Source organism: Triticum dicoccoides, chromosome 7A (genome assembly GCF_002162155.2).
Source record: "Triticum dicoccoides isolate Atlit2015 ecotype Zavitan chromosome 7A, WEW_v2.0, whole genome shotgun sequence".
Classification (NCBI taxonomy): Eukaryota; Viridiplantae; Streptophyta; class Magnoliopsida; order Poales; family Poaceae; genus Triticum; species Triticum dicoccoides.
The window spans coordinates 216,468,724-216,492,942 of record NC_041392.1 but is presented as its reverse complement, the minus strand read 5'-3'; the positions used below and the strand labels follow the sequence as shown (position 1 = coordinate 216,492,942).

The 24,219-nt window shown below is 49.6% G+C and overlaps 3 protein-coding genes, 1 long non-coding RNA gene and 1 pseudogene across 5 annotated transcripts; 3 read left to right on the top strand and 2 right to left on the bottom strand.

Moving 5' to 3' along the window:
• The first annotated feature begins 8,547 nt into the window (after positions 1 to 8,547).
• On the top strand, positions 8,548 to 10,559 carry LOC119331767. Its single transcript, XM_037604936.1, has one exon. The coding sequence runs from the start codon at positions 8,939 to 8,941 to the stop codon at positions 10,412 to 10,414; it is 1,476 nt and encodes a 491-aa protein (XP_037460833.1). The 5' UTR covers positions 8,548 to 8,938; the 3' UTR covers positions 10,415 to 10,559.
• Positions 10,560 to 12,796: 2,237 nt separating this feature from the next.
• On the bottom strand, positions 12,797 to 15,728 carry LOC119333494. Of its 2 annotated transcripts, none has more exons than XR_005161205.1 (6): positions 15,643 to 15,728; positions 15,327 to 15,425; positions 14,618 to 14,752; positions 14,012 to 14,191; positions 13,319 to 13,404; positions 12,797 to 12,982 (listed from the first exon to the last, which is right to left on the bottom strand). It is a non-coding gene; the product is annotated as an uncharacterized LOC119333494 (long non-coding RNA). The 2 variants fall into 2 exon arrangements; XR_005161206.1 differs by lacking the exon at positions 12,797 to 12,982 and adding an exon at positions 13,543 to 13,599 and having other exon boundaries at positions 13,004 to 13,397.
• Positions 15,729 to 15,889: 161 nt separating this feature from the next.
• On the bottom strand, positions 15,890 to 19,764 carry LOC119333493. Its single transcript, XM_037606371.1, has 7 exons — positions 19,475 to 19,764; positions 19,282 to 19,368; positions 18,975 to 19,190; positions 17,060 to 17,224; positions 16,900 to 16,953; positions 16,671 to 16,817; positions 15,890 to 16,569 (listed from the first exon to the last, which is right to left on the bottom strand). Exons 1-7 carry the CDS (start codon positions 19,667 to 19,669, stop codon positions 16,192 to 16,194), a joined length of 1,242 nt encoding a protein of 413 aa, XP_037462268.1. The 5' UTR covers positions 19,670 to 19,764; the 3' UTR covers positions 15,890 to 16,191.
• A 2,604-nt stretch (positions 19,765 to 22,368) lies between these two features.
• On the top strand, positions 22,369 to 22,923 carry LOC119333400 (annotated as a pseudogene).
• A 27-nt stretch (positions 22,924 to 22,950) lies between these two features.
• On the top strand, positions 22,951 to 24,137 carry LOC119333399 (cytochrome P450 81Q32-like). Its single transcript, XM_037606304.1, has 2 exons — positions 22,951 to 23,399; positions 23,569 to 24,137. Exons 1-2 carry the CDS (start codon positions 22,951 to 22,953, stop codon positions 24,044 to 24,046), a joined length of 927 nt encoding a protein of 308 aa, XP_037462201.1. The 3' UTR covers positions 24,047 to 24,137.
• The last annotated feature ends 82 nt before the right edge of the window (positions 24,138 to 24,219 follow it).

Here is a 24,219-nt window from a genome sequence, read left to right as displayed (position 1 = left end):
CACATGAACCAAGGAATGAACAATGATGGCAAGAAGTATCACTGTACCAAGAGTTCATAGGGTGGTGTGCAATTCCTATAACATCCCGATATAAAGATGGTAATACTCCAAGGTAGAGCAGAACAAAAGCTAGATTAGCAATTTGTTCTGTGGAGCACAACTTCTTTGACCCAATCCTGGATATGGAAGAGGTACTGGAGTTTGTTTCTCCTAGTCATTCCGCGATAGAATGGCTTGACGGACCACAAGAGTAATAGGCATCGATAAACGAACGCACGCATACTCTTGACTATCAATTGATAGACGAAGGTCAGTAGACAACTAAAGAGGGACAACTCAAAGGAACATATAACTTTCTGAGTTGTGGATGCATAGATTAGTATGTCGAACCGAATTCAACATAATTCTTCCGGATAACCCATGCAGAAAGGTTGAGCTGGCAGAGTCACAATATAGCATGGAGAACTCATCGAGAGCACTCTTGTTGTCATCTTTTGGTTCAGAAGAACTCCTGCCAAGAATGATTCATGGTAATTGGAAGAAGGATGTACCATGAACCTCGAGGACTATCGCAAGGTTACTAATATCCTAAAGGGAACTAGCAAACACTATCAACATGAAGTAAGTAGAGTGAATCTCGGGTTCAAGAACCCAGGAATAGAATACCTACTACTAAGTAGCATCACGGAATGCTTACGAGAATAAGGCCAGAATCATCAGACTGGAACACAAATCATGGCTAGATTACTAGATGATCCTCTAAGCACTTAGGGTCATAATAACAATTCCAACATATATGTCGAGGCAATAAATTACCTCAACGCACTGGTTAGTGTGCTTATTCTGACCATAAAGGACATCGGGAACGGAAAGAAAGGATTTGCAAATGCATCAGACTATTTAGAAACTTGGAATGACTCGGACAGCATAACGGCTGTAAATGCTCAAAAGATTTGAGACAATCACAAAAATGGTGGCATAACCACTCAGAAGCACAATATCAAGGTTTCGAGATCAACAATTAACATACAGAAGTCGTAGGAACTGAACTCAAGCTTAAATCCAACAATCTTATAAGTCTACGGATTAGTAACACGTGATCCTGATAGAAAGAAGAGATAGTCTAGTTCTTAATCCCCTTAGGAAAGATAAGATGACTCAGATCAGAAGGGCATGAGGTATAAGGAGTAAAAAGAGCCTTACGTTCCATCCCACAATCAATTCCCTTATATAACTAAAGAATTTCTAGACTCAACTTCGACCAGTTTGGCTTGGTAACCTACAGGCAGTCAAGCTCTGATACCAAAGCTGTCAGGACCCCGACTCAATGCCACATCTATCTAGCATGTAACACCTCATATCACTTTGCGGCCTCACGCACGGTATTCCCACGGGTGCCGTCTTACCTTTGCCCGGGACCGTTTGTGCCTTTTGGCACACGTATATGATGATGTCGCTAGCATCCATATGACAAGGAGCCCGGGCTGACATGACTAGTCGTAAACACAAAGTGGCACAGACTTACAGGGACAGGCATCCATGACCCAGCATCGAACGTGTCGGTCATCAGCAAGTGGGTCCGAGCTGTAGCACTGGGCTAGCAAGACTCCGGTAAACCGGGCTGTAGCGGGCTAACAGGGCTCCGGTACTCAATGCGTGACATTTCCCCGAAGGGACAGACACAGGAACGAAGAAGGACACATGCCGGCCAGCCTAAGTGTTCCGGAGCAGTAGCAAGCTACCATGGCTCAATGGAAACACTAGGAGACATTTCCCGGTAAGAGAGGCTACCAAAGATAAACAACTAGATAGTCAGATCCCACACATACCAAGCATTTCAATCATACACACAATATGCTCGATATGTGCAAATACAACAAGGCATCACAACATGACTCTACGACACAAGTAAGTATTCATTAGGCTCCGAGGAGTGGGATATTACAAACAGGGGTCTCATGACCCAACATTCAGAGCATACAAATCAAAGCACATGCGGAAGCTTAACATGTCTGAGTACAGACATCTAGAAATGAAAATGGCCGAGAAGCCTGACTATCTACCAGATCCTGCCGAGGGCACAAGATCGTAGCTGAGGTAACAAGCTAAACGTCGAAGACCACGCGGAACTACTAGCGAGACTGAAGTCTCTCTGCAAAAACATAAATTAAGCAACGTGAGTACAAATGTACCCAGCAAGACTTACATCAGAACTAACTACATATGCATCATTATCAACAAAGGGGATGGTGGGGTTTAACTGCAGCAAGCCAGCTTTGACTCGGTGGCTATCCTGAACTACGACTGCAAGTAACTCTTTTGAGGTGGCGCACACGAGTCCACATATTCACCATATCAATACACCACTATGGATCCGCTCCCGTCTCCCTACGAGAACGCCATCCATAGCACTCACGCTTATCTTGCGCATTTTAAAGTATCCACTTTCACTTGTCTATGAACTGATATAAGCAACCTAGAAGTCCTTTTCCGCGGACACGGCTATTCGAATAGATGATGTTAACCCTGCAGGGGTGTACTTCTTCACACACGCTCTCACCACTTACCGCCGTTTACACGACATGTACTCGGCAACCTTCAAGCGGAAGCCCAACGTGGGTGTCGGCCACAGCCTACCTAAACACTCAAGTCTCTAGTCCAGGTTTATCGCCTATTCGGGTTCCATCCATGAGGAGATCCGGCCGGAGTTTCGCTCACAGCCCCAAACGATGTGTGCAGGGTTCCCGAGACACCAAACGGGCGCCCGGTACACCGTGCCACGTGCCTACCGCATCACAGCCCACCCCTCCGGTCGGCGCTGCCCACGGCCTCCAGCATACTACAAACACCAGAAACTACTTGCAACTCCTGGACAGAGGACAAGGGTGATTAAGAAGCCGGGAGGGTCCATTGGTTTCGGGCCCAATGCGTGGTAGTAGCTGAATCATGGATCACAAACACAGAACTCAGTTCCTGAGGACGGCTGCAATGAGACAACCCACCATGTACTCCTACATGGCCTCTCACCGCTACCTTTACCAAATCGTATTCGCACACTTAGCTCACACACAGTAGGACATGTTCACACACCTCTGATTCATCCCCGATGAATCAGACCTGACTCAACTCTAAGCAGTAGCAGGCATGACAACAAGCATGAATGAGTAGGCATAACAGGGCTCAAACAACTCCTACTCATGCTAGTGGGTTTCATCTATTTACTGTGGAATGACAGGTCATGCAAAGGATAAAGGGGTTCAGCTACCGCAGCAAGTAACGGTTGAATCATTGTTGTCCTAATGCAGTAAACGAGAGCAGAAGCGAGAGAGTGGGATTGTATCGGAATGAACAAGGGGGTTTTGCTTGCCTGGCACTTCCGAAGATAATATAGCTCTCCATCAGTGTCATCGATCTCATCGTCGAAACCACGTCTATCGAGAGGGAACAACCACCGACAAACAAGAAGAAACACAATCAATGCAATGCAACAATATGATGCATGATAATGACATGGCAATATGCTGGTGTTTTGAGCTAATGCACCTAGCTATGATTTAAATGAAGTTGGTTTGAATACATGATTCAAACTCCAACTCCATATATGATTATTTAAATGCCCTTTATTTGTTTTGTCCAAAACAGAGGACAAACATTGTTCAAACATGCATGAAAATGGTACAGATGGATTCCTTGAATTTTTCTGATTTTTTCATATATAAATTATTTCATTCTGACTTACGGTTGATTTTCTATGATTTATTGAAGTTTAGGGCATTTTCTGAAATTTCCTGAATAATAATAAATCCAGAAAATGATTTATGGCGTCAGCACCACGTCACTGTGACGTCAGCAGAGTCAACTGGGCGCCCCAGGTCAAACCTGACGTGTGGGGTCCACACGTCAGTGACACAACTAACTAACCGTGTTAACTAGTGTTAGGTTAAGCACTAATCTAGGTTAATTAGCACTAACTAAACCTAACTAATAACTAACAGGGATGGGTCCACATGTCAGCGACTAAGTGGGTTAACTAAAAGTTAGTTAGCGCTAAGCTAAAATTAGCAGGGCTCTGGGCCCACCTGTCAGTGACACAGGGGTTAATTAGCAGGGTCATTTGCCCCTAACAACGGCGCCACGTCAGCACGTCGGAGACCAGCCGACGGCGACCACAGAACACGGCGGGGGCACGCCGGACTTGCGCTAGGGGTGTCGGATTGGCGCGCTGAGGGCACCAGGGCATAGCCCTCGCTCTTGTGCATCCAGAGAGCCAAATGGGAGGGGTTGGGGTGGATCGAGCTCGCCGGAGTCGAGCTCGTGGCGGTGGCCGGCGTTCGGGAGCAGCCGAGTATGGTGCTAGAGGGCACGGGAGGCGGAGCTACTGGTAGCTGCAGGTTCGTGGAGGCGCGCTGAGCACACTGGTGTGCTCAGATACGGGCTGTAGTGCCCATGGCCTCGTCTGCACCATCACCGGCGGCGAGGAGCTCGCGGCTTTGGTGGAAAAGGCGGCTGGAGGAGGAGAACTTCGGCGGGGAGAGAGGGGTTCGGAGCGGGGGCTCACTGTGAGGTTGCAGAGCAGGTCGGCGTGCTCGGGGAGGCGGCGGAGACGGCGAATCGACAGACGGCGTCCGGCGGCCGTGCGTGGAGAAGACGGGTCGCTGGCGAGGCAGCAGGGCATCCGACGACGCGTGTCTCAACGGAGAGGTAGCAGGGAACTAGGCGGAGCCGATGGACTCTCTAGTAGGGCGAAACGACGGCGGTGGCTGCGGTGGTAGTGGACGGCGGCGGCGGCAGCGGTCGGGCGAGAGAGGGAGAGATCCAGGGAAGGGGGTGAGAGCGCGGGAGAGTGAGGGAGAGAGGCAGGGAGGTGCGTGGCGCTCGGGGGAGGCGTCCAGAGCGTCGAGGAAGGAGAGTGGCAAGCAGGAGGTGGCTCGCGCGCGTGCCGGCGTGCGGTGGCCACACGCCTCGCGTCCTTCTGGCGCGAGGTGGGAGACGGTGGCGGTTCGGTGGGCTGGGCCGCTGGAATTGGGCCAGGTGGGCTGAGAGGTGAGCGCCAGGTAGGGTTTCTCTCCTCTCTGCTTTTCCTATTTCTATTTATTTATTTATTTTGTTCTGTGTTGTTTTAGTTTAGTAAAATACTAAACCATTTTATAAAATCCTGAAAATAGTTATGTGGCTAGAACTAAAATATACCAAACCACATAAAATGTTCCAGTATTATGGACATATATTATTTATATATCAAATATATATCCAATGCAAATAGTTATTGAATTAATTCAAAGGCCCAAAATAAATGTTTCGGTCACTCCAAAAATATTGGTTTGCATTTTATTCTTGCCAATATTTTTTCATAGCTGAAAAGGAACATTTCCTTGGAAACATTTGAAGCAATTTTTAATGTTGATCATCATTTTTTAAAATGATTTCTGAGGCTCTCCAATTCCCCAATTCAAATTTAAAGAAATTTAGACATGATGCATGGATGCAATGCCACTAGTTACAAGCAAGCTCTAGGGTTGTGACAGTAGAGTATTCAACCCAAATTTATTGATTCGACACAAGGGGAGCCAAAGAATATTCTCAAGTATTAGCAGCTGAGTTGTCAATTCAACCACACCTGGAAACTTAATATCTGCAGCAAAGTGTTTAGTAGCAAAGTAATATGATAGTAGTGGTAACGATAGCAAAAGTAACGGTAGCAAAAGTAATGTTTTTGGTATTTTGTAGTGATGATAACAATAGCAACGGAAAAGTAAATAAGCGAAGAACAATATATGGAAAGCTCGTAGGCAATGGATCGGTGATGGAGAATTATGCCGGATGTGGTTCATCATGTAACAATCATAACATAGGGTGACACAGAACTAACTCCAATTCATTAATGTAATGTAGGCATGTATTCCGAATATTGTCATACGTGCTTATGGAAAATAACTTGCATGGCATCTTTTGTCCTACCCTCCCGTGGCAGCGGGGTCCTAATGGAAACTAAGGAATATTAAGGCCTCCTTTTAATAGAGTACCGGAGCAAAGCATTAACACATAGTGAATACATGAACTCCTCAAACTACGGTCATCGCCGGGAGTGGTCCCGATTATTGTCACTTCGGGGTTGCCGAATCATAACACATAGTAGGTGACTATAGACTTGCAACATAGGATCAAGAACTCACATATATTCATGAAAACATAATAGGTTCAGATCTGAAATCATGGCACTCGGGCCCTAGTGACAAGCATTAAGCATAGCAAAGTCATAACAACATCAATCTCTGAACATAGTGGATACTATGGATCAAACCCTAACAAAAACTAACTCGATTACATGATAAATCTCATCCAACCCATCACCGTCCAACAAGCCTACGATGGAATTACTCACGCACGGCGGTGAGCATCATGAAATTGGTGATGGAGGATGGTTGATGATGACGACGGCGACGGATTCCCCTCTCCGGAGCCCCGAACAGACTCCAAATCAGCCATCCCAAGAGAGTTTAGGGCTTGGCGGTGGCTTCGTATCGTAAAACGCAATGAATCTTTCTCTCTGATTATTTTCTCTCCGAACACGAATATATGGAGTTGGAGTTGAGGTCGGTGGAGCTCCAGGGGGCCCATGAGGCAGGGGGTGCGCCCAGGGGGGCAGGCGCGCCCCCCACCCTTGTGGCTAGGGTGTGGGCCCCCTGGCCTTGATTCTTTGCCAGTATTTTTTTATTATTTTCAAAAATAATCTCCGTGGAGTTTCAGGTCATTCCGAGAACTTTTGTTTCTGCACATAAATAACACCATGGCAATTCTGCTGAAAACAACATCAGTCCGGGTTAGTTCCATTCAAATCATGCAAGTTAGAGTCCAAAACAAGGGCAACAGTGTTTGGAAAAGTAGATACGACGGAGACGTATCAACCCTCAACCCCTCCTCTTTCCAGCAGCCATGGATGAACTCCACCCCCTTTGTCACCCACTCCTAATCCTCTCTTTCCCGCAATTGTTGAAGAAGCTACAACCGGCCAGGGAAAAAGTTGCATCCACACTCGGAGGTGTTGGAACCAGCCAGGGAAAAAGCTACGACCACTTCAATCGGAGGTGTTGGAACCGGCATATTTTTTGGCTGGAACCGGCTGTTCTTTTTGCTTCAAGCTGACTATTGTAGTTTGTTTTGCGGGATTTTGCTGGAGCCGCGTTAATTTCTGCTGGAACTGCCTTTTTCTTTTGCTTCAACTTGACCATGGTAGTTTTTGTTTCAGAGATTTTTTGCTGGAATTGGCTTTAATTTTTGTTAGAACTAGCTAAAATTTTGTTGCTATGGCGACGGCGACGGGAAACATCTGTGTTTTTTTGCTGGAACCGGTGTTTTGTTTTGCTGCCACTGACCGTATTTTTTGTTGCCACCTAGGACGACCAGATTTTTCTGCTGGGTTCTTTCTTTTGTGTTGGAAATGGTGGTGCATGCCTATGGCGATGAGCGAGGGGCGGCTGTTGCAACCATGGCGGTCGTGTGCTCGAACGGGCCGGTGAGAGAGTTGCAAATCGTCAATGGAAGGGAGTTTGGGACCCAGAGGAGGTCATGCCGTAATCCCGGTGGCTGTGTGGCGAGCGGCGGCAAGCTGGTTGTGCCGCCATGGCTCGCGACGGAGCTGCAGTAGGGGCGGGGACTCGAGCGCTGCAAGATGGGTGGACGGCCGCGCACGGCGAGGCGGACGGCGTGCGATGCAGTAGAGACGAACGAGGGAAGAAGATCGGGGTTGCAAAGGGATGCTTTGACTTCATCTAACGATCACACGCGGGCCAATCTGACAGTTGGTGTTTGACAGGCCCAAAGTTGAGCCAGCGGACCGGCGCCTACCAGCGCCCAAAATATTTATATATTTTTTCATAAACTTGGTCAAACTTTATGAAATTTGACTTTAGCCAAATCTAATATCAAAGTAAATAAAAAAGGAGGGAGTATATGTCCTGAGACTCTCGGACCAAAAATGCTACACACACGGGATAAATCAACAGGCTTTTACGGATATGCTGATTTGTCCTTTTCTAATTGGGCTAATTAACCTTTCCTCCTAATTAATCGGGCCCCCCTATTCTAACTGGTGGGGGTGGGTGCCAAGCCCCGTAAAGCCCCGTATTAGTCTGTTGATGTAACAAAGCTCCTCTCGGACTGGGACGAGACTTGCCTGCTCCCCCGGCGTGCGCCCACCTGTATTCCCGCATACGTGACATGATTTGATTGGAATAAAATAAGGCCCGGTCCCATCTCTTTAAAATCAGGGGGAAAGATGATTAGATTAGAAAGATGAAACTCATGGGCACTAGCACCCATGGTTTATTGATATAGGAGAAGCATCCCTTGTGAGAAACCAGAAATTCGTCCCCGACGTGGCTCGAACCTTGGTTGCTGAAGACGCCACTGCGCTCCCTTGCCACTAGGCTACAACCTAGTTCTCGATTAGATTAGAAAGAAAAAAGAGAAAAAGACAGTCGTAGGATTGAGTGGGAGTACGGATGGGAGCATGAGGAGGGAACAGGCAAGCCGGATCCCTCGGCTGAGCCAGCCCCTAAAAATGGAAAATTGCAAATTGCCCGTGCGCTTGCTTACGCCGTGCAATTGAGTACAGCCGGGCCAAACAAGGTCTCTTTTCATTCGTCAACACCTGAAATTACACTCTGCTTCGCGTTCCAGCACTAGCTTTCTCTACAGAATTGCATGCACAGACATGTTAGCCGATAAAGAAATGCATAGACATGGAGATCCGAGCCTCGCGAGTGGAGTGCGCGCTAAGATAAGCACTCGCTCGCGACCCATCAAGCAGTGCCATGCCAATCCATGGCCAAAAGCTTAAGCCAATGGAGTGAATTCCAAGAAATAGGAGGGCTCGAGATAATTTCCACACCATTGGCACCGTGTGCTCCGCTTCGTTCTTTGCTTGCCGCGCCGGTGGATGTCCATTGATCCGCCGATGGAGGCGTTCTTCTGCCTGGCGCGGTGCCGGTTCAGTCGGCTTATGGTGGTGATGCAGCTGGTGATGGGCGTGTTCGTCATCTGCATCAGCATGGCCAACCTCCACCGCTTCTACACCACCGACTCCTTCCTCCCGGGCCTCGACGACTCCGCCAACTGCGCCAGGCTCCACACCGTCGCCGCCGCCGACGGGTACGCCGGCTTCGACATCCGCGCGCTGGCCGACCGCGTCGACGACGTGCTCGTCCAGCTCGCCGAGCTCCAGGACAAGCTGGAGGCCACGGCGCTCAAGATCGGCAAGAAGACCAAGAAGAAGGGCAAGGCGCACGGCAAGCAGGAGAACATGACCTTGCCGGAGTTCAGGCGGTTCCTCGAGGACGAGGTCATCCACCCGCTCTACGGCGCGCACATCTCCCTGCGCCTGATCCGCATCCCCCGCCCCGACCCCGACGGCGGCGGCGGCGACGACGACGCCCCGGTCGTCGACCCGCTCGTCAACTTCTTCATGGCGGAGGAAACGCGCAAGTACGTGACCACCAAGGGCAACCGCGAGGGCCGGCCCAACGTGTACGGCACCAACCGGACGTACGGCAGCATCGGGCACGCGTGCGTGCTGATGCGGCGGGAGCTGGACGAGTACATGAGCTACGACGTCGGCTCCTACTGCCCGGACGACTGGGACCTGGGCCAGCGCCTCATGCTCGGCGGCTGCGACCCGCTGCCGCGCCGCCGCTGCCTCGCCCGGGCCTCCAAGCTGTTCCAGCGCCCGCTGCCCATCAACGAGTCGCTGTGGAGGCTCCCCGACGACGGCAACGTGCGGTGGAGCCGCTACCACTGCCGCGGCTACCGGTGCCTGTCCGCCAGGAACCCGCGGCCAGGGTACAGCCGGTGCGTGGGGTGCTTCGACATGGACCGGGAGAAGCGGCGGTGGGTCAACGACACCAGCCGCAACGCGTCCCTGGCCGACTTCCGCATCGACGAGGTGCTGGCGGTGAAGCCCGGCGAGGTGCGGATCGGGGTGGACGTGAGCGTGGGCACGGGCAGCTTCGCGGCGCGCATGCGGGAGCGCGGCGTGACCATCGTGTCGGCGGTGCTCAACCTGGGCGCGCCGTTCGCGGAGACGGTGGCGCTGCGGGGGCTGGTGCCGCTCTACGCCACCATGAGCCAGCGGCTGCCCTTCTTCGACAACACCATGGACATGGTGCACACGGCGGGCTTCTTCGAGGGGTGGGTGGACCTGCAGCTGCTGGACTTCGTGCTCTTCGACTGGGACCGCGTGCTCCGCCCCGGCGGCCTGCTCTGGGTCGACAGGTTCGCCTGCGCGCGCAGGGACCTCGACGACTACATGTACATGTTCCTGCAGTTCAGGTACAAGAAGCACCGCTGGGTCGTCTCCTTCAAGTCCAAGGACGAGGTCTATCTCTCCGCTCTCCTCGAGAAGCCGCCCAGGTCATGATCATTCATGATCGATCCATCAACACTTTCTTTCTTGTCTTCAGCTGGCTCGTGTGTTATTAGTACTTTCTTTCTTGTCTTCGATTTGTTGCGTCTGCTGAAATTCTTACTAGTTATACGATTCAATCTAATAACATGATGGTGAATAAAAAGGCAGCAATGATACACTTCTTTTTTGAAACTAGGCGCGTGCCGGTGCGTTGCAACGGGAACATGAAAATTTTCATGTTTACACTACTATAGAGTGGATTAAACTAACACCTACTATTGTAGTTTCGACGTACTATATTTAGTAGGTTCATGCATGAAACCCAAGCTGATGTGCTCATGCATGGAACCCAAATAATGGACGCCAAAGAAACAACAATTGCAACCATGTGCATTCAGTAAAAGAAAAATTATTCTCTAAGATTATCCTTTCGCGGACCAAAACATGCAGCGTAGTCAAACGAGAGAAGTTTGAATGCGTGGATGTCTCCCTCATGACACTCACCCATGGAAAACCTAATCCCATCGGTCGAGCGGTCGGTGGGAACCACACTCCGCCATCCTATCGACACCATCTCGGAGAACACCGTTGAGGTGGAGGATCCCGCATCGGACTTACTCGCCGAGAGGGTTCCTTGTCTTTCCTCTCGACCCTTTCTCTCCAACTTGTGTATCTTTTATTTTTGAATAAGAAAAATCCCCAGCTTGTTGGTTTGTTTCTCTGCCAAATGAAATGCTCTGCATTTTCTGTTGATCCGGCTGTTGCGAAAATTCCGTTTCATTTCACCTATACATGGGACATAACTCTTCGGTTGAAGCAATGCGCAATTACAACGCGTTGATGGATGGATGGAAACATGGAGTACCACAAAACAACAATGGTCTAAGGTAATGCAGATCTATCTTGTAAACAAATGCAGTGCGATGTGAGAGGGTATAATCTGTGTATACACAGGGAATGGAAAATCTTAATCCTAACTAAAAATAAGAAAAGGGAAACCAGTTTGATCCATTCTCCTGGATGCTACGTAAGATCCAAATCCGTCTAGCATATGAAAGAACAAGGTAATTTGGTCAAGAAATACCAGCAATTTGTATATACCAATGTAGTGTTGTATATGGGACTGTAGGGAGATCTCTCCACTGTTGTTGTTCAGGAATTAGTGGCACGTCGGCCCAGCGCACTCAACGTCGCCATCCTACTTATTCATTGTTTTTTTTCTTTTTTCTTCTCGGATGTTTCTATTCTTTCTTTTTCTCCTTTTTTGTTTTTTCATTCTTTTTCATTTGTTTCTTCGATTTTTTTTCCTTTTGGTTTATTTTCTTTCTTTTTGGGGGTTTATTTTTAGGTTTTCTTTGTTTATTTTAGTTTTCATTATAAATTTATTTTATATGTCAACAACATTTTTCTAATACAATTTGTTCAATACAAATCTAATGTTTTTTAACATACAGTCAACATTTTTTCTATACATATTTTAAACATTTTTCAAATGCTTGATTAACAATTTTTTGAATACAAGATTAACATTTTTTGAATACATGGTCAACATGTTTCCTATATACACGTTACACGTTTTTGAAATGCTTGATTAACATTTTTTAAATACAAGATTAACATTTTCGTAATACATGATCAACATTTTTTCTATAAACATATAACTTTTTATAAATGCTTTATCAACATGTTTTGAATGCATGCTCAACATTTTTCCTATACACATTTAACATTTTCCAAATGCTTGACTAACATTTTTGAAATATTTGTTCAACATTTTTTTAAATGCTTGATTAACATTTTCATATACATAATCAAAAGATTTCATCATTTTTTTCAAGCATGGTCTATATTTTTCTATACACATTCCACATATTTCAAATGCTTGATTGCCATTTTTCAAAAGCTTGTGGACCGGAGAGCCTTTTACCTCAAGTTTTTTCACACGTGGCCCACACATTTATTTTTTCCAGTCTTGTTGTAATTGTGAGTGATTGACTGGTTTTTCCGGTGTGCTCAGTTCAGCATCATCCATGCATGTGGCTCCTGTCTCCTATCTAACAAGTCTAGTAACCAAGCTAGATAAGGAACATGCTGAGTGACCCCTATGTAACAACCGCATGTAGTATCAGCTAACTTTCCATATGCACAGCTACTGAGATCTATCACAGGACTAGTAATCATACACGTGCAAATGCACGTTTATCTAAAATAAAATTGATCCTTATTCAGTTTTCACACTGGTATAAGTGTGAACATATAATTTTAGTGATCTAAAACGTCTTATATTTGTTTATAGAGGAAGTATCTTTTATTCAAAATTATTGCTACTATAGAGATCTTATTTGAAGATGAAACCATCCAAATATATTCACACGAATTTTTTAAGGGAATATATTGGCATCGTTCACAGCAAACATCAATAGAAAAAACTCTGTATTAATGTTTCAAACGACTTAAATAACTTCCACTATACATTGGAAAACTGAAAACATGTCTATGCTTATATGGTTGACTTACAATTCCATGCATGATTTGATTCCATTGTTTGATACTCCATCCAACTCTAACTCTTCTCTATAACTGAAAATCAACCAAGCAAAACAAAAAATTGAAATGAACATTTTGAGAAACATTTTCTCCCCATTTCATTACCGAGAAAACATTTTCAGAAAGATTCCTCTCTACCAATGATTTTTTTTCTATACATAAACAACAAAAACTATCAAAGAAATTTACCAAATGTACATGGGCAACAAATCATTCCATTTGTTACTTCCTTCAAAAGTTACATCATCGATTAGTAATCAATGATGTTTGTTTCCAAGTTTTAGTTTGACAGTTTGCATACACATATTCCACTTGATTTACGACAATAGTATACAGTTTAAAATGTGGATAGTTGAAGGAATGATGTACCTAACTGACGAATCCAAGAGAAAGAACTTTAGCTCTAGTCTCATCAGCTTTGCATATTCCTTTACAATCATGTGATTAACTGCTTCCTTTCCGAGTTCAGTCCATACCACAGAAACGAAATTGTTAGTTATTTGATGATAATCGACATAATAAATAGCACACTGTACTATTACAAATGCCAATATAAAATCCAATGAATATGTAGGATGCAGGTTGGCAACTACCATGAATATGTAGGAGTGTCACAACATAAAGGTGCTACAGTGGCTCATGGAGGAAATCTGAAGAAGATAAGCATTTTGGTTTAGAAAAGAGGCGAAATATGAAGATAATCATTTTTGGTTCAAAAAAAAGAGGCAAAATTTAGAGGAGAATATTATCCAATGCAAGTAGGATGAACAATTGCATAAGCTTATCACTATTGACATTAGCTTAGTATAAGATTTAACATAGGTAGTCAATGTGGTCATTTTGGTTCAGAAGATAGCCTCAAGCTTCTAATCCAGAGCTTTGCGTACATTTACAAATAAAATATAAATAGTAATGCTAAGTGGCTAGTCATGCAAAAATATGGAAGATGGTAGAAGATACAACACATGATTGGAGATAATTTTGTTGTTTATTAGGGCAAAATTTCTAAGCAAGCACAAACTATACACATGGTGTGTCAGAACGGTAGGAGCAAAAACTCACCAGTGGTCAGAGTCACCCAGCCACCCAGGCGCGTCTACTCTTCCCTTGAGCGTTCAATAGTGTCGCTGCTATAACAACCTTGGCAACGTCGGTGTCCTTCTCCACCGCTTCACCTGCATCCTTCCCATGCTTCAGTGCAACTGACGAAGACCATCTCCTCTCTTTCCTAACATCGGAGGCCTGGACAAGGAGCGAGTACATGTAGGATTTTGAGGAGCAAGGCATGCTGAGCAAACAAGGTTATATAGATTACAAATTTAATATCTGGCATATTAAATCTTATATTTCTGAAGCAAGGAATCACACAAAAAAAGTATAGACAATCTTTGGCAAAAATAAGATCAGTGAAGAAATGCATGAATATGGCTGTTGGACCATACACATCATACACTACTCCCTGCAGCCAGTCGTCCAGTCCATATCCTAGTATATGCTTAAAGTAGCCACTCTTGCAAAAATAAGGACAAAAAAAGGTGATTGGGGAGTGTTTTGCTAGATTGTAAAAATTATGCATAGCAATGGAAAGTGAAACTGTAATGACATAAAAATGGACTTAGATGAGAGGACGAAAGTAAGATGCAAATGAAGAGTGAAATAAAACAGAACCTTCTCTGTTGCCACAACTGGTTCCTCTGTTCAGTAGTGCTTTTAGGATCGTAACAACCCAACAAAAACTCCCACACTTCCCCTTTGATATTTGGGTGGACACCCTGTTCGCATAACCAAAATGAAGACAACGTCCTGGTTCAATTAATCTGAGCAGTCAGAACATGTGCATAGAGGCAATATATATGCCCCAAGGGATACTAACAAAAGCCAAGAAAATGGATAGTTGTTAAGAAGAAGAAATGCAAGGTTGAAAGGGTAGAAAATAGTGTGAAGGGATGCACCTACAGAGAGTAAAGAAGTGTCACTGATGAGAATACATGGAGTAAGCTATGCAGCAGTGTATTTACCACCAATCAAGCAAGCATGATTCAGAGTCTTCCCACTGAATCTTGTATCAGATGGACAAACAAACTGATGGAGCCAGAATGTCAAAATATTCTCTGTGCAAATTCCTACAAGTTTTATTTCTCATGAATAATTATCTATCGACTGTATATGTAACAGTGTCTACTGCCCAGACCCTTTTTCAAAAAAAGAAAACTGTCAACTGTCCTGAATGTTATTTGTAGCAGTTTGACTGCAGGTGTTGTCAGTTGTCACACATGATACATGACATTTACCCTACCCGGGGTGTGAGATCGATACAATATGTCACCGAGCCAATTACGCTGCTGGTGGTGATGAAAGATAGATAGATATAACTCACCCCACGCTGTACTCTCATAATCATTCCAGCTGCGTCTAGGCAACCCTCCTCGTTGAACAGCAGCTTCCATCTCCTCGGAGGACTCAGCGTGCAGCGAGGCTGCCAAGGACAAGAAGGAAAAATCAATATAAACCAATCCATGACCAATACACACCAGTCGTTAATCTCTCTCTCTCTCTCTCTAATCATCTTTGGGGACTCTGAAATTTCATATGCATATATAGGGATTTATGCTTCTGTTGTAATTGGGTCGCGTAGGTGTTCAGACGGGAGGTAAGAGCGGTGGAGGGCAGGGGGCGGCCAGCAGGGAGGAGACCTGCGGCGAAGGGCGGCTCCGGGACGGCGGCTCGGCGACCTGCGGGCCGCGCCCGGCTGCGGGAGGAGGAACGGCGCGGGGGCGTGTGGGAGTGGGAGGAACGGCACAGGGGCGTGAGGTGGCTTAATTGCGTGGCTTGTTGGGTTAAACACAGAAGGATTATGGACCATTAAATTTTGTAGATGGACGGGTATAATTGTTTGGATCTGCCCCCTTTTTTTATAGTGGTAGTAGGTAGATATATAGATAGTAGATAGTAGATGAAATGCGATTGTATCTGTAGAAACACTGAAGCATTTTACAGTAAAAACTGGTGCTACTTCCTCGGTAAACAGAATGCACACGCCTGCATGTACTTGTCAAAATTTACAGATTCCTCTCAACCCTCGAGCGCTCATATGGATCCAGGAGCTAAAAGACCTAAGCCTAACAATGATATCCTAGTCGAAATAATGGGGGTACGGACTACTATCGCAAAAGATTTGGTGACAAAAAAGCAAGCAAACAACGCCAAGAAACAACACAGCAAGAGCCTAACAATGTCAGGGGTCAGGGGCATTTCACGTTCCTCCCTGGCCCTCCGTAGTAGAAGTATGTGCCCCAGCGGCCGTTGGAGCCTCCCTGGATGTCGTAGCAGCCCGGGTGGTCGGCGAGGAGCTTGAGGCCGGACGCCCGGATGATGCTGTTGTCCCAGTCCACCACCTGCAGGTTCCGGAAGTAGGCGGCGCGGTCGAACCCCTCGCCGGGGAAGTGGCCGCTGCCCATCTGCGTCGCCGTGTGGGACCCCGGCGGCCGGGTGTTGACGACCTCGCCGCCGAACTGCACCATCCTCGCGTGGTGCGCCAGGTGGGTGAACAGGCCGGACGGCCAGTAGCCCACCACCACGCCCGGGCCCAGCTCCAGCCACCAGTGCCCGTGCTTGGGATCCTGAGCACCAGACCATTTCGTCATCATGCATTTGCCATGCAGATCAACCGATTCTTCTTGAAAAATGAAAATTACTGCAGTGATTTTGAAATGGCATTTACCTTCCATATCATCAGATTAATATCAAACTGCCTCCCGTTGTACACCGACTGTGGCGTGATGGCCGCGCCGACGGCGATCTTGTTGGTCGTCTGGACGAACCCGCGGCAGTTGTGGTTGTAGCACCCCGTCTCTTGGTACGCATCAGTCTGCGAAATGCACGTTTAGTTCAACTCGGCCACTAATCAGGCAAGAGGTGAAGTTTTTGTTTGTGCAAACAATACTACTTACTGTCCAGTAAGTGAAGAACCTGGCATTGCTATCTCCATACAGCTCCGGGCTGACCTGAAAATGAGATGACAAGGGTTTCATCTTTCATGTTCTTTCTGCAGATAAGTAGTACAATGATATTGTTTCAAGAATCTTTTATAGTATCATTCTGTTCATGTACCTGCCATCCAGCCTCAATGGTGTTGAGATCGTGGCCGAAGGAGCCGGAGATGACCCAGATCTGCGACAGGCTGAACTCGGATGGGTCATCTATCCTGGGTGACCACACGTTAACACTAGCTCTGGCCCCGTAGTATTTCTCTGAATTCACGTACCCAACTGCATGCTGCCTCCAAAAAACAGAGCGATGTTAAGAGCAGTAGACTCCAAGCATTATTCAGCTACTAGATACTACTATGTTTTTCAATTTGGATAGTAACTAGCTAGGTATGGTAAGTCCAATCTTTCGCTTAGGGGAAGGGGAGTGGCATAGTAACTACGCTGCTCGAATGCAGTGGATATAAGACAAAGCAACCAAGTTACTCTAATGGTTGAGTCAAAGAGCCCGTCATTCAAGACGAGTTATTTGCTCATGCATTTTGATTAGGTTAATGAAGCTTCTGCACATGTACAAATTGTTTATTTAGTTGTTCCAAACCACATGGGTTCTCTTCTTGTGTGTCTGCTGAGCATCTCTCCTCCGGAGATTAAGCTCATTGGTAAACTCGATGAAGGTACATTCAACTTGATATTCATGATAAGAATCTTATGTCTTATGCATGGCATTTATGTATGTCCACAGCTTTCTAACAAAACATTAGTCTTCATGTTTACCACTAGTGGCTTGATTAATTAATAAATTCAGACCACTGTTCTAGAGGAGAAAAAAATACAGTCAGTAACTTGGATGGAAGGTTAACACTACGCTTCAAAAGCCCAATATATTGCCTCTGGTCCTCTCCTATACCACAAATTATCTGGTTTACAAATACTCCGTTTCGAAATACTAGAACCACGTCCCTTATTTCCGGACGGAGGTAGTACAAAATAAGGGCGGTATTGGTTCTTCACGCAATGTCGCCGAGTGTGCCGACATCAGACAATGTTTATGAAGGTACTGCTATTTTGATTTTAATCACAGAGGGCAACAAAATGCTCCTTTGAATACCTAATTCTAGCTCAAGATGCCCAACCGAAGCACAACTAGATGCGCAGAACAGGGAACTGAGCTATCGCATTGGCCCTTGGAATCATTTGGCTTCTCTGTTTAATTATAACCCTACCTTTGAACCAAATTCAGATTTTTGAGAACTTTGTCATTGGCTTCACAGCAAGCATAACGTGCAGAGATCTTAGTTAAATTACCAATGTGCAGGACATGTCTTGGCAAATAAACTACTCCAAAACCCAGATGAGATGCACATGCTGCCAGCTGAAACTGCACTGCCAGACAGGAGTCTGACCACCGTCCTGACTGAAATATTTCTATGCCCGAGTCGTGTAGTCAAGCAGAGGGTATCTGAACTGGCCGCACTAGTTGCCAATGGATCTAAACAAATGTTGGCCTACAGATATGAACAAAGGCAACCAGTGATCCTAGTAGCAAAGTAAAAATTAGCAATCTGGATTTTTCCCTAGTGAAGCTTCTATGGACTCATATGCAAGCAGTGACTGTCTAATTGCTGTGATTATCCTTTTCCTGAGTAGTACGGGCTTCTCTTTTGTAGCTTTTCCAGGTGCCACAAGCCCCAACACTGGAAGTTCATTCCCATATTCTTTTTACAGAGCAAACTACAGAGCTAATTTGGTTTGCTCACATTTTTTCTTTCTCTTTCCCTTCTCCTTGGCGTAACAGTGCAGAGTTGCTGTCATCATAGGCGCATTCTACTATTTACAGACAATTTTAGACCTACCACTGGAAAAAAAGTATTTTACGGAAATGAAAAATTATATCTATGCCACTACCAAACCATTCTTTTGTTACTTTACTATGACATATTAACATTATTGTAGGTGCAAGAGTTATTTCTTTCAGTGTATTTTTATCCATGAGAATGTAGGGGAGAGGAGACAGTAGAGTGTGCAAAGCGACCAACCTCATGGCCACTGCTGGTGGAATCACGGCGAGTGGTCCGGCGTGGCGGCTTCCTGCCGTACCTCCTGAGGGAGCTGGCCCTGAGCAGATCCTTCTCCGTGGTCCGCCGCAGCGCCACCGTCCCTTCCGGGCACGCCTCGCCGGTGGCATGCCACGCCTGCACCACCGCCGCTCCAGCAATGGTGGAGTTGTAGTTCTTGGGCCTCTCCGGCGGGTCCTAGTCAAGTTAAGCATCGAACTAGCTTAGCAACACTTCTCACACGAGAGAGAGGCACAACGCTTCTCACAAAGAAGATGCTTTTAATTACCAGAGGCTTTTGTCCCTTGAGCATCGGGTGGTCGAACGCGGGCTGGAGGTGAGAGGGGACGCAGTCGATTAAATCACCATCCGGGCTCTGCAAAACATAAAGCAAGCATTTCCATTGTAACCACAAACAAACAGATGGAGAGAAGAATGCGCAGTGCAGAACTAGTTTCACTTTGAGGTATACAGATGGTGACCTTGATGGTGTTGAGGGGGGGCTTGTTGAGCCTGCCGAGGAGAGCCCTAACCCTCCTCCGGTGCTTGAGCGGCTCCCGCCCTGGCCTCAGGCTTGCGGTGGCGTTGCCGGTGCTGTGCCCGGAGGTGGCCACTGCGGAAGTGGAGGAGAGCAGGAGGAGGAGGAGCAAGGGAACAAAGTGGAAACTCCAAGCCATGCTTCCGCGGCTTGTCCGCTTGTGTGTATCTATCTAGTTCTAGTCGCGGTCGCGCCGGAACCGGAGCGGGGAACCGAGGATGGTGGTAGTAAGGCCATCTCCAGCCGTTGGCTCCTCAGGGAGGGCGCTTAAAATCATCGTCTTGAGGTGAGTCGGTGTAAAAATTAGGTCTGAGAGCGAGTTGGTCCCCAGCCGCCGGCCCCAGGGCCGTTCCAGGCACGTTTTAAAATAATAAAAAGTTCGGCGAAGTTCGGCTTAAACACGATAAATTTCGGCCAAACACGATAAATTTTGGCACATTTCGGCGAAGTTGGCGGATTTTCATTACATAGCACATATACATAAACTAATCTAAAGGAAAAAGCGGCTGAAGTCGCCGTCGTCGCCGCCATCGTCGTCGTCGGCCTTCTCCTCCTTGACGCGGGCGCCTCTGCTGGACCCCTGCCCGGCGTCGCCATGGCGGACTGGTGGCGGCGCATCGTCGTCGTTGTCGCTGTCGCAGATGACGACGATTCTGCCTTCGTCGCGGCCGCGTCAACGCTCCGCGAAGCGAAGCAGGGCGGCGCGCTGGCGCTCCTTCGCCTTCTTCAGGCGCTCCTTCTCCATCGCTATGGAGTCCCTGCGCGCCCATTCCAGGGCCGCGTCGTCGTCGTCGAGCTCCGTCGTCACCGGCGCGGCCGGTTCCTTCTTCACCGGCGCGGCCGGTTCCTTCTTCACCGGCGCGAGCCCCGGCTCCGTCTTTGGCTTGACGAAGCGCGGAGGAGGAGCCGGCGAGTAGGCGCGCCGGCCCCCTCGTTGGTGACGATGCCGGCGCTGCGAGTGCGCCGGCCGAGCGGCGTCTCCGCCGCGGGCTCGGCCTTGACGCCGAGCAGGGCCGGAGTGCCGGAGGAGTGCGATGAAGATCGGGAGGAGGAAGAAGAGGAGGAGGACCCGAACCTCCTTGGCGCCCATGGCCCGGCGCGTCGGTGCTGCGCCGGGGCGGCCGCCCTCGCCGGGTACGCCAACGGCGGGTCATTGCCGCCCTCGAGGTACGTCAGCACGCCCTCGAGTGTGCGGCCGCGGACGCCCCACCACAGGTGGCGACCCTCGCTGTTCTGCCGGCCGCCAACCACCGGCGCGCCATTGATGGACGCCAAGCGCTGCTGCTGGCGGCGCTCGAAATACGCCGCCCAAGCCGCGTGGTTGTCGGCTGCGTACTGGGGAAGGGAGAGTTGGGCGTCGGTGAGGGAGGCGCGCACGACCTCGACTTCCTCAGCGAAGTACTTCGGCTTCGCCATGGCGTCGAGCAACGGGGGAATGGGCACTCCCCCGGCGCTGAGCCTCCACCCCGTCGGCCCGGCGCGCATGTCCGGCGGTGCCGGGATGTTCGCCTGGAACAGGAGCCAGGACTCCTGTTCGCGAAGCGAACGACGGCCGAAGCCGTTGGCCGCCGCCTCGTCTCCAGGGTAGCGTTCTGCCATGGCGACGGGCTCGGGAGAGGTAGAAAGATAGGGGAGGGGCTGGGCGGCGGCGCTCGGGAGAGGTAGGGAAAAGGAGGAGCTGGGCGGCGGCGAGGGGCGGGGCTGGTGTGGGCACAGGCAAGTGCAGGCCACCGGCTATATAGCCGCGCCGCACCCGTGTGTACGCGTGCGAGGGAGGGGAGGCGTCGGCGCGCCGTCCCGTGACGCGCCGCCCATGAGGAATCAATGGCAAGGCTGACCGGCGGCAGCCTTGGCATTGATTCCCCGCGGGAACCGAGGCCGTTGGGGGAAAAGGAGGCGCCGTGTCGCTGACGCGGCGGGCCCGCGGCTATTTCGCGCCAAAACAGTTCGCCCCGGCGCCCCCGGGCGCCCCCAGCACGCCGAGTTCGGCTTGGGTCCGCCGGCGCTGTTTTCGGCCCAGGCCGGCGAAAATCAGGCCCCTGGGGACGCGACTGGGCTGTTTTTTTGGCGCCGGCGCAAAAAAATCGTCTGAGGAGGCTTTCCTAAGGGCACGGCTGAAGATACCCTAATACTAGATAGCATGTGGTTGTCTTGTTCCTTCCACTCCACAACCCTTTCAAGCGAGCAATTGCTTCACCAGATACAAGTTACAACTGGTGATATCAGCGACAGTGAGTGAGTGGCTGGGTGCCTGCTGCTGAGACCATTTTCCGGTTTCTTTTTAAAGCTCCCGAGGGCCGGCCGTCCGGCAAAGATGGAGCCGATGGAAGTTCCGAAAGTTAGGAGGTAATAGCACCCCAGGTACCCTAACTTGCACCCAATGTGATGATCTAGTTTCAAAGTTGCAAAATTAGATCAACTCATACCCCAACTTGCATACAATGTGATGTTTTAGTCCCAGGCCAATCAGAGCTCGTCAATTGGCTGGGCCGGTCAGCGCACGCAGTTTTGCAGAAACCTCCCTGCCGTTTCCAATTATCAACCTGTTCTATTCTTCAGAGCAGAGCAAGCCGTTGGAAAAAAGAGCACGACGATGCCGGCCTCCGCACGCGCCCGACGACGCCGGCCTCCGCCGCGAACTCCTTGTACCGCTCCGGGGCCGCGAAGCAGCTCGTCCAGCTCCATCCGGAACCCCTTGTCGATCGCCACCAGCTCCCCGTCCTCGCCGCCGCCTCCGCCCCCGGAACCGTTGCCGCGTTTCTTCTCGCCGCCGCCCGCGTCGGACCCGTCCGACGAGTCCCCGCAGGTGTTTGCGCGCATGCACGGGCAGTAACTCCGATGAGGGCGACGCCGGCCGCGTCGGCGACCGAGATGAGCACGATGAGGCTGGTCTTCATCGGCTGGCTAGTGCCGCCGGCGCTGCCGCCGGAGCCAGTGGTGGTCGGAGGCGGCGTGGAGGAGGATGCCGACGGCGGGGCCGCGCGGCAGGGGACCTGGAGCGGGAAACCGCAGAGCCCGGGGTTGTTGAGGAAGGCCGTGGCGCCCTGGCTGGCGAGGGACCCGGACTGCGGGATCTCGCCGGAGAGGTTGTTGAAGCGGAGGTCGAGGGTGACGGTCGCCGGGAGACGTCCCAGCTCCGGCGGCACCGCGTCGGAGAGGCGGTTGCGGGAGATGTTCAGTGTGCCGGCCAGCGCCTGGAGCTTGCCGAGCTCAGGCGGGATGGCGTCCGTGAGGGAGTTGGACGACAGGTCGAGCACCTGCAGGCTCTCCATCTGCGGCAAGGCGGCGGCCGGTATGTGACCGGAGAACCCATTGTTTGCAAGGAGCAGCCGCTGCAGCTGCCTGCAGCGCCCGAGCGCCGGCGGGAAGGCGCCGGTGAGGTTGTTGTCGTAGAGGAAGACGGAGCGCAGGGACGTGGCGATGGACATGTCCCTGGAGGCGCAGGAGTTCAAGCAGGTGGTGGACGAGATCATCCCGCTCATCGGCGCGCCCAACGTGTGGGACTACCTGCCGGTGATGCGGTGGCTCGACGTGTCCGGCGTGAGGAGCAGGATCCTGGCCACGGTGAGCAGGAGGGACGCCTTCCTCCACCGGCTCATCGACGCCGAGCGGCGGAGGATGGACGAGGGCGGCGCCGGCGACGAGGGCGAGAAGAAGAGCATGATCGCCGTGCTCCTCACTCTGCAGAAGACGGAGCCGGAGCTGTACACTGATCAGATGATCATCGCTCTGTGTGCGGTAAGTCACTTTTCCACTTGGTTGCTTCTCACATACCCGAGTACTTCAACTGTCAGTTTCTTCATTAAGGACATTGGCAATTTGGCATCATCAGTAGATAGTGGTCATCAGATAGCAACAACTCGACCTGAGTCATTGTGTTAGTCCAGTACTCCACTTTTTATCTGTCTTATCATATATCTAATCAGATAGTGGTCACTCAACGTAGGCGAGTAACACGGCCATGTCACTTAGCTGGATGAATCCCACTTCCAACGTGTTTATTTCTAGTAATTTAATTTTGGCCTTTCCCACTCTCAGCGCCGACGACGTGCCCCGCCTCAGCTACCTCCAGTGCATCATCAACGAGACGCTACGCCTGTACCCGGCGGCGCCGCTGCTGCTGCCGCACGAGTCCTCCGCCGACTGCAAGGTCGGCGGCTACGACGTGCGGAGCGGCACCATGCTGATCGTGAACGCGTACGCCCTCCACATGGACCCGGCTGTGTGGGAGGACCCGACGGCGTTCCGCCCGGAGCGGTTCGAGGACGGCAAGGGCGACGGGCTGCTGCTGATGCCGTTCGGGATGGGGCGGCGGAGGTGCCCCGGCGAGGCGCTGGCGCTGCAGACGGTCGGGGTGGTTCTCGGGACGCTGGTGCAGTGTTTCGACTGGGACCGGGTGGACGGCGTGGAGGTGGACATGACGGAGGGGGTGGGGATCACCATGCCCAAGGCCGTGGCTTTGGAGGCCGTGTGTAGGCCGCGCGCGGCCATGCGCGATGTTCTTCAGAAGCTCTGAAGGATCGAACTTCTTGGCATCTCATATGTACAGTAGTTTCCAGTAGCATTGGCCCATATGTACAGTAGTTTCCAGTAGAAGTGGGGGTGACTGCGGGTTGATAATTGGAAACTGCAGGGGGTTTTCTGCAAAACTGCGTGCGCTGACCGTCCAGCCAATTGGCGAGCTGTGAT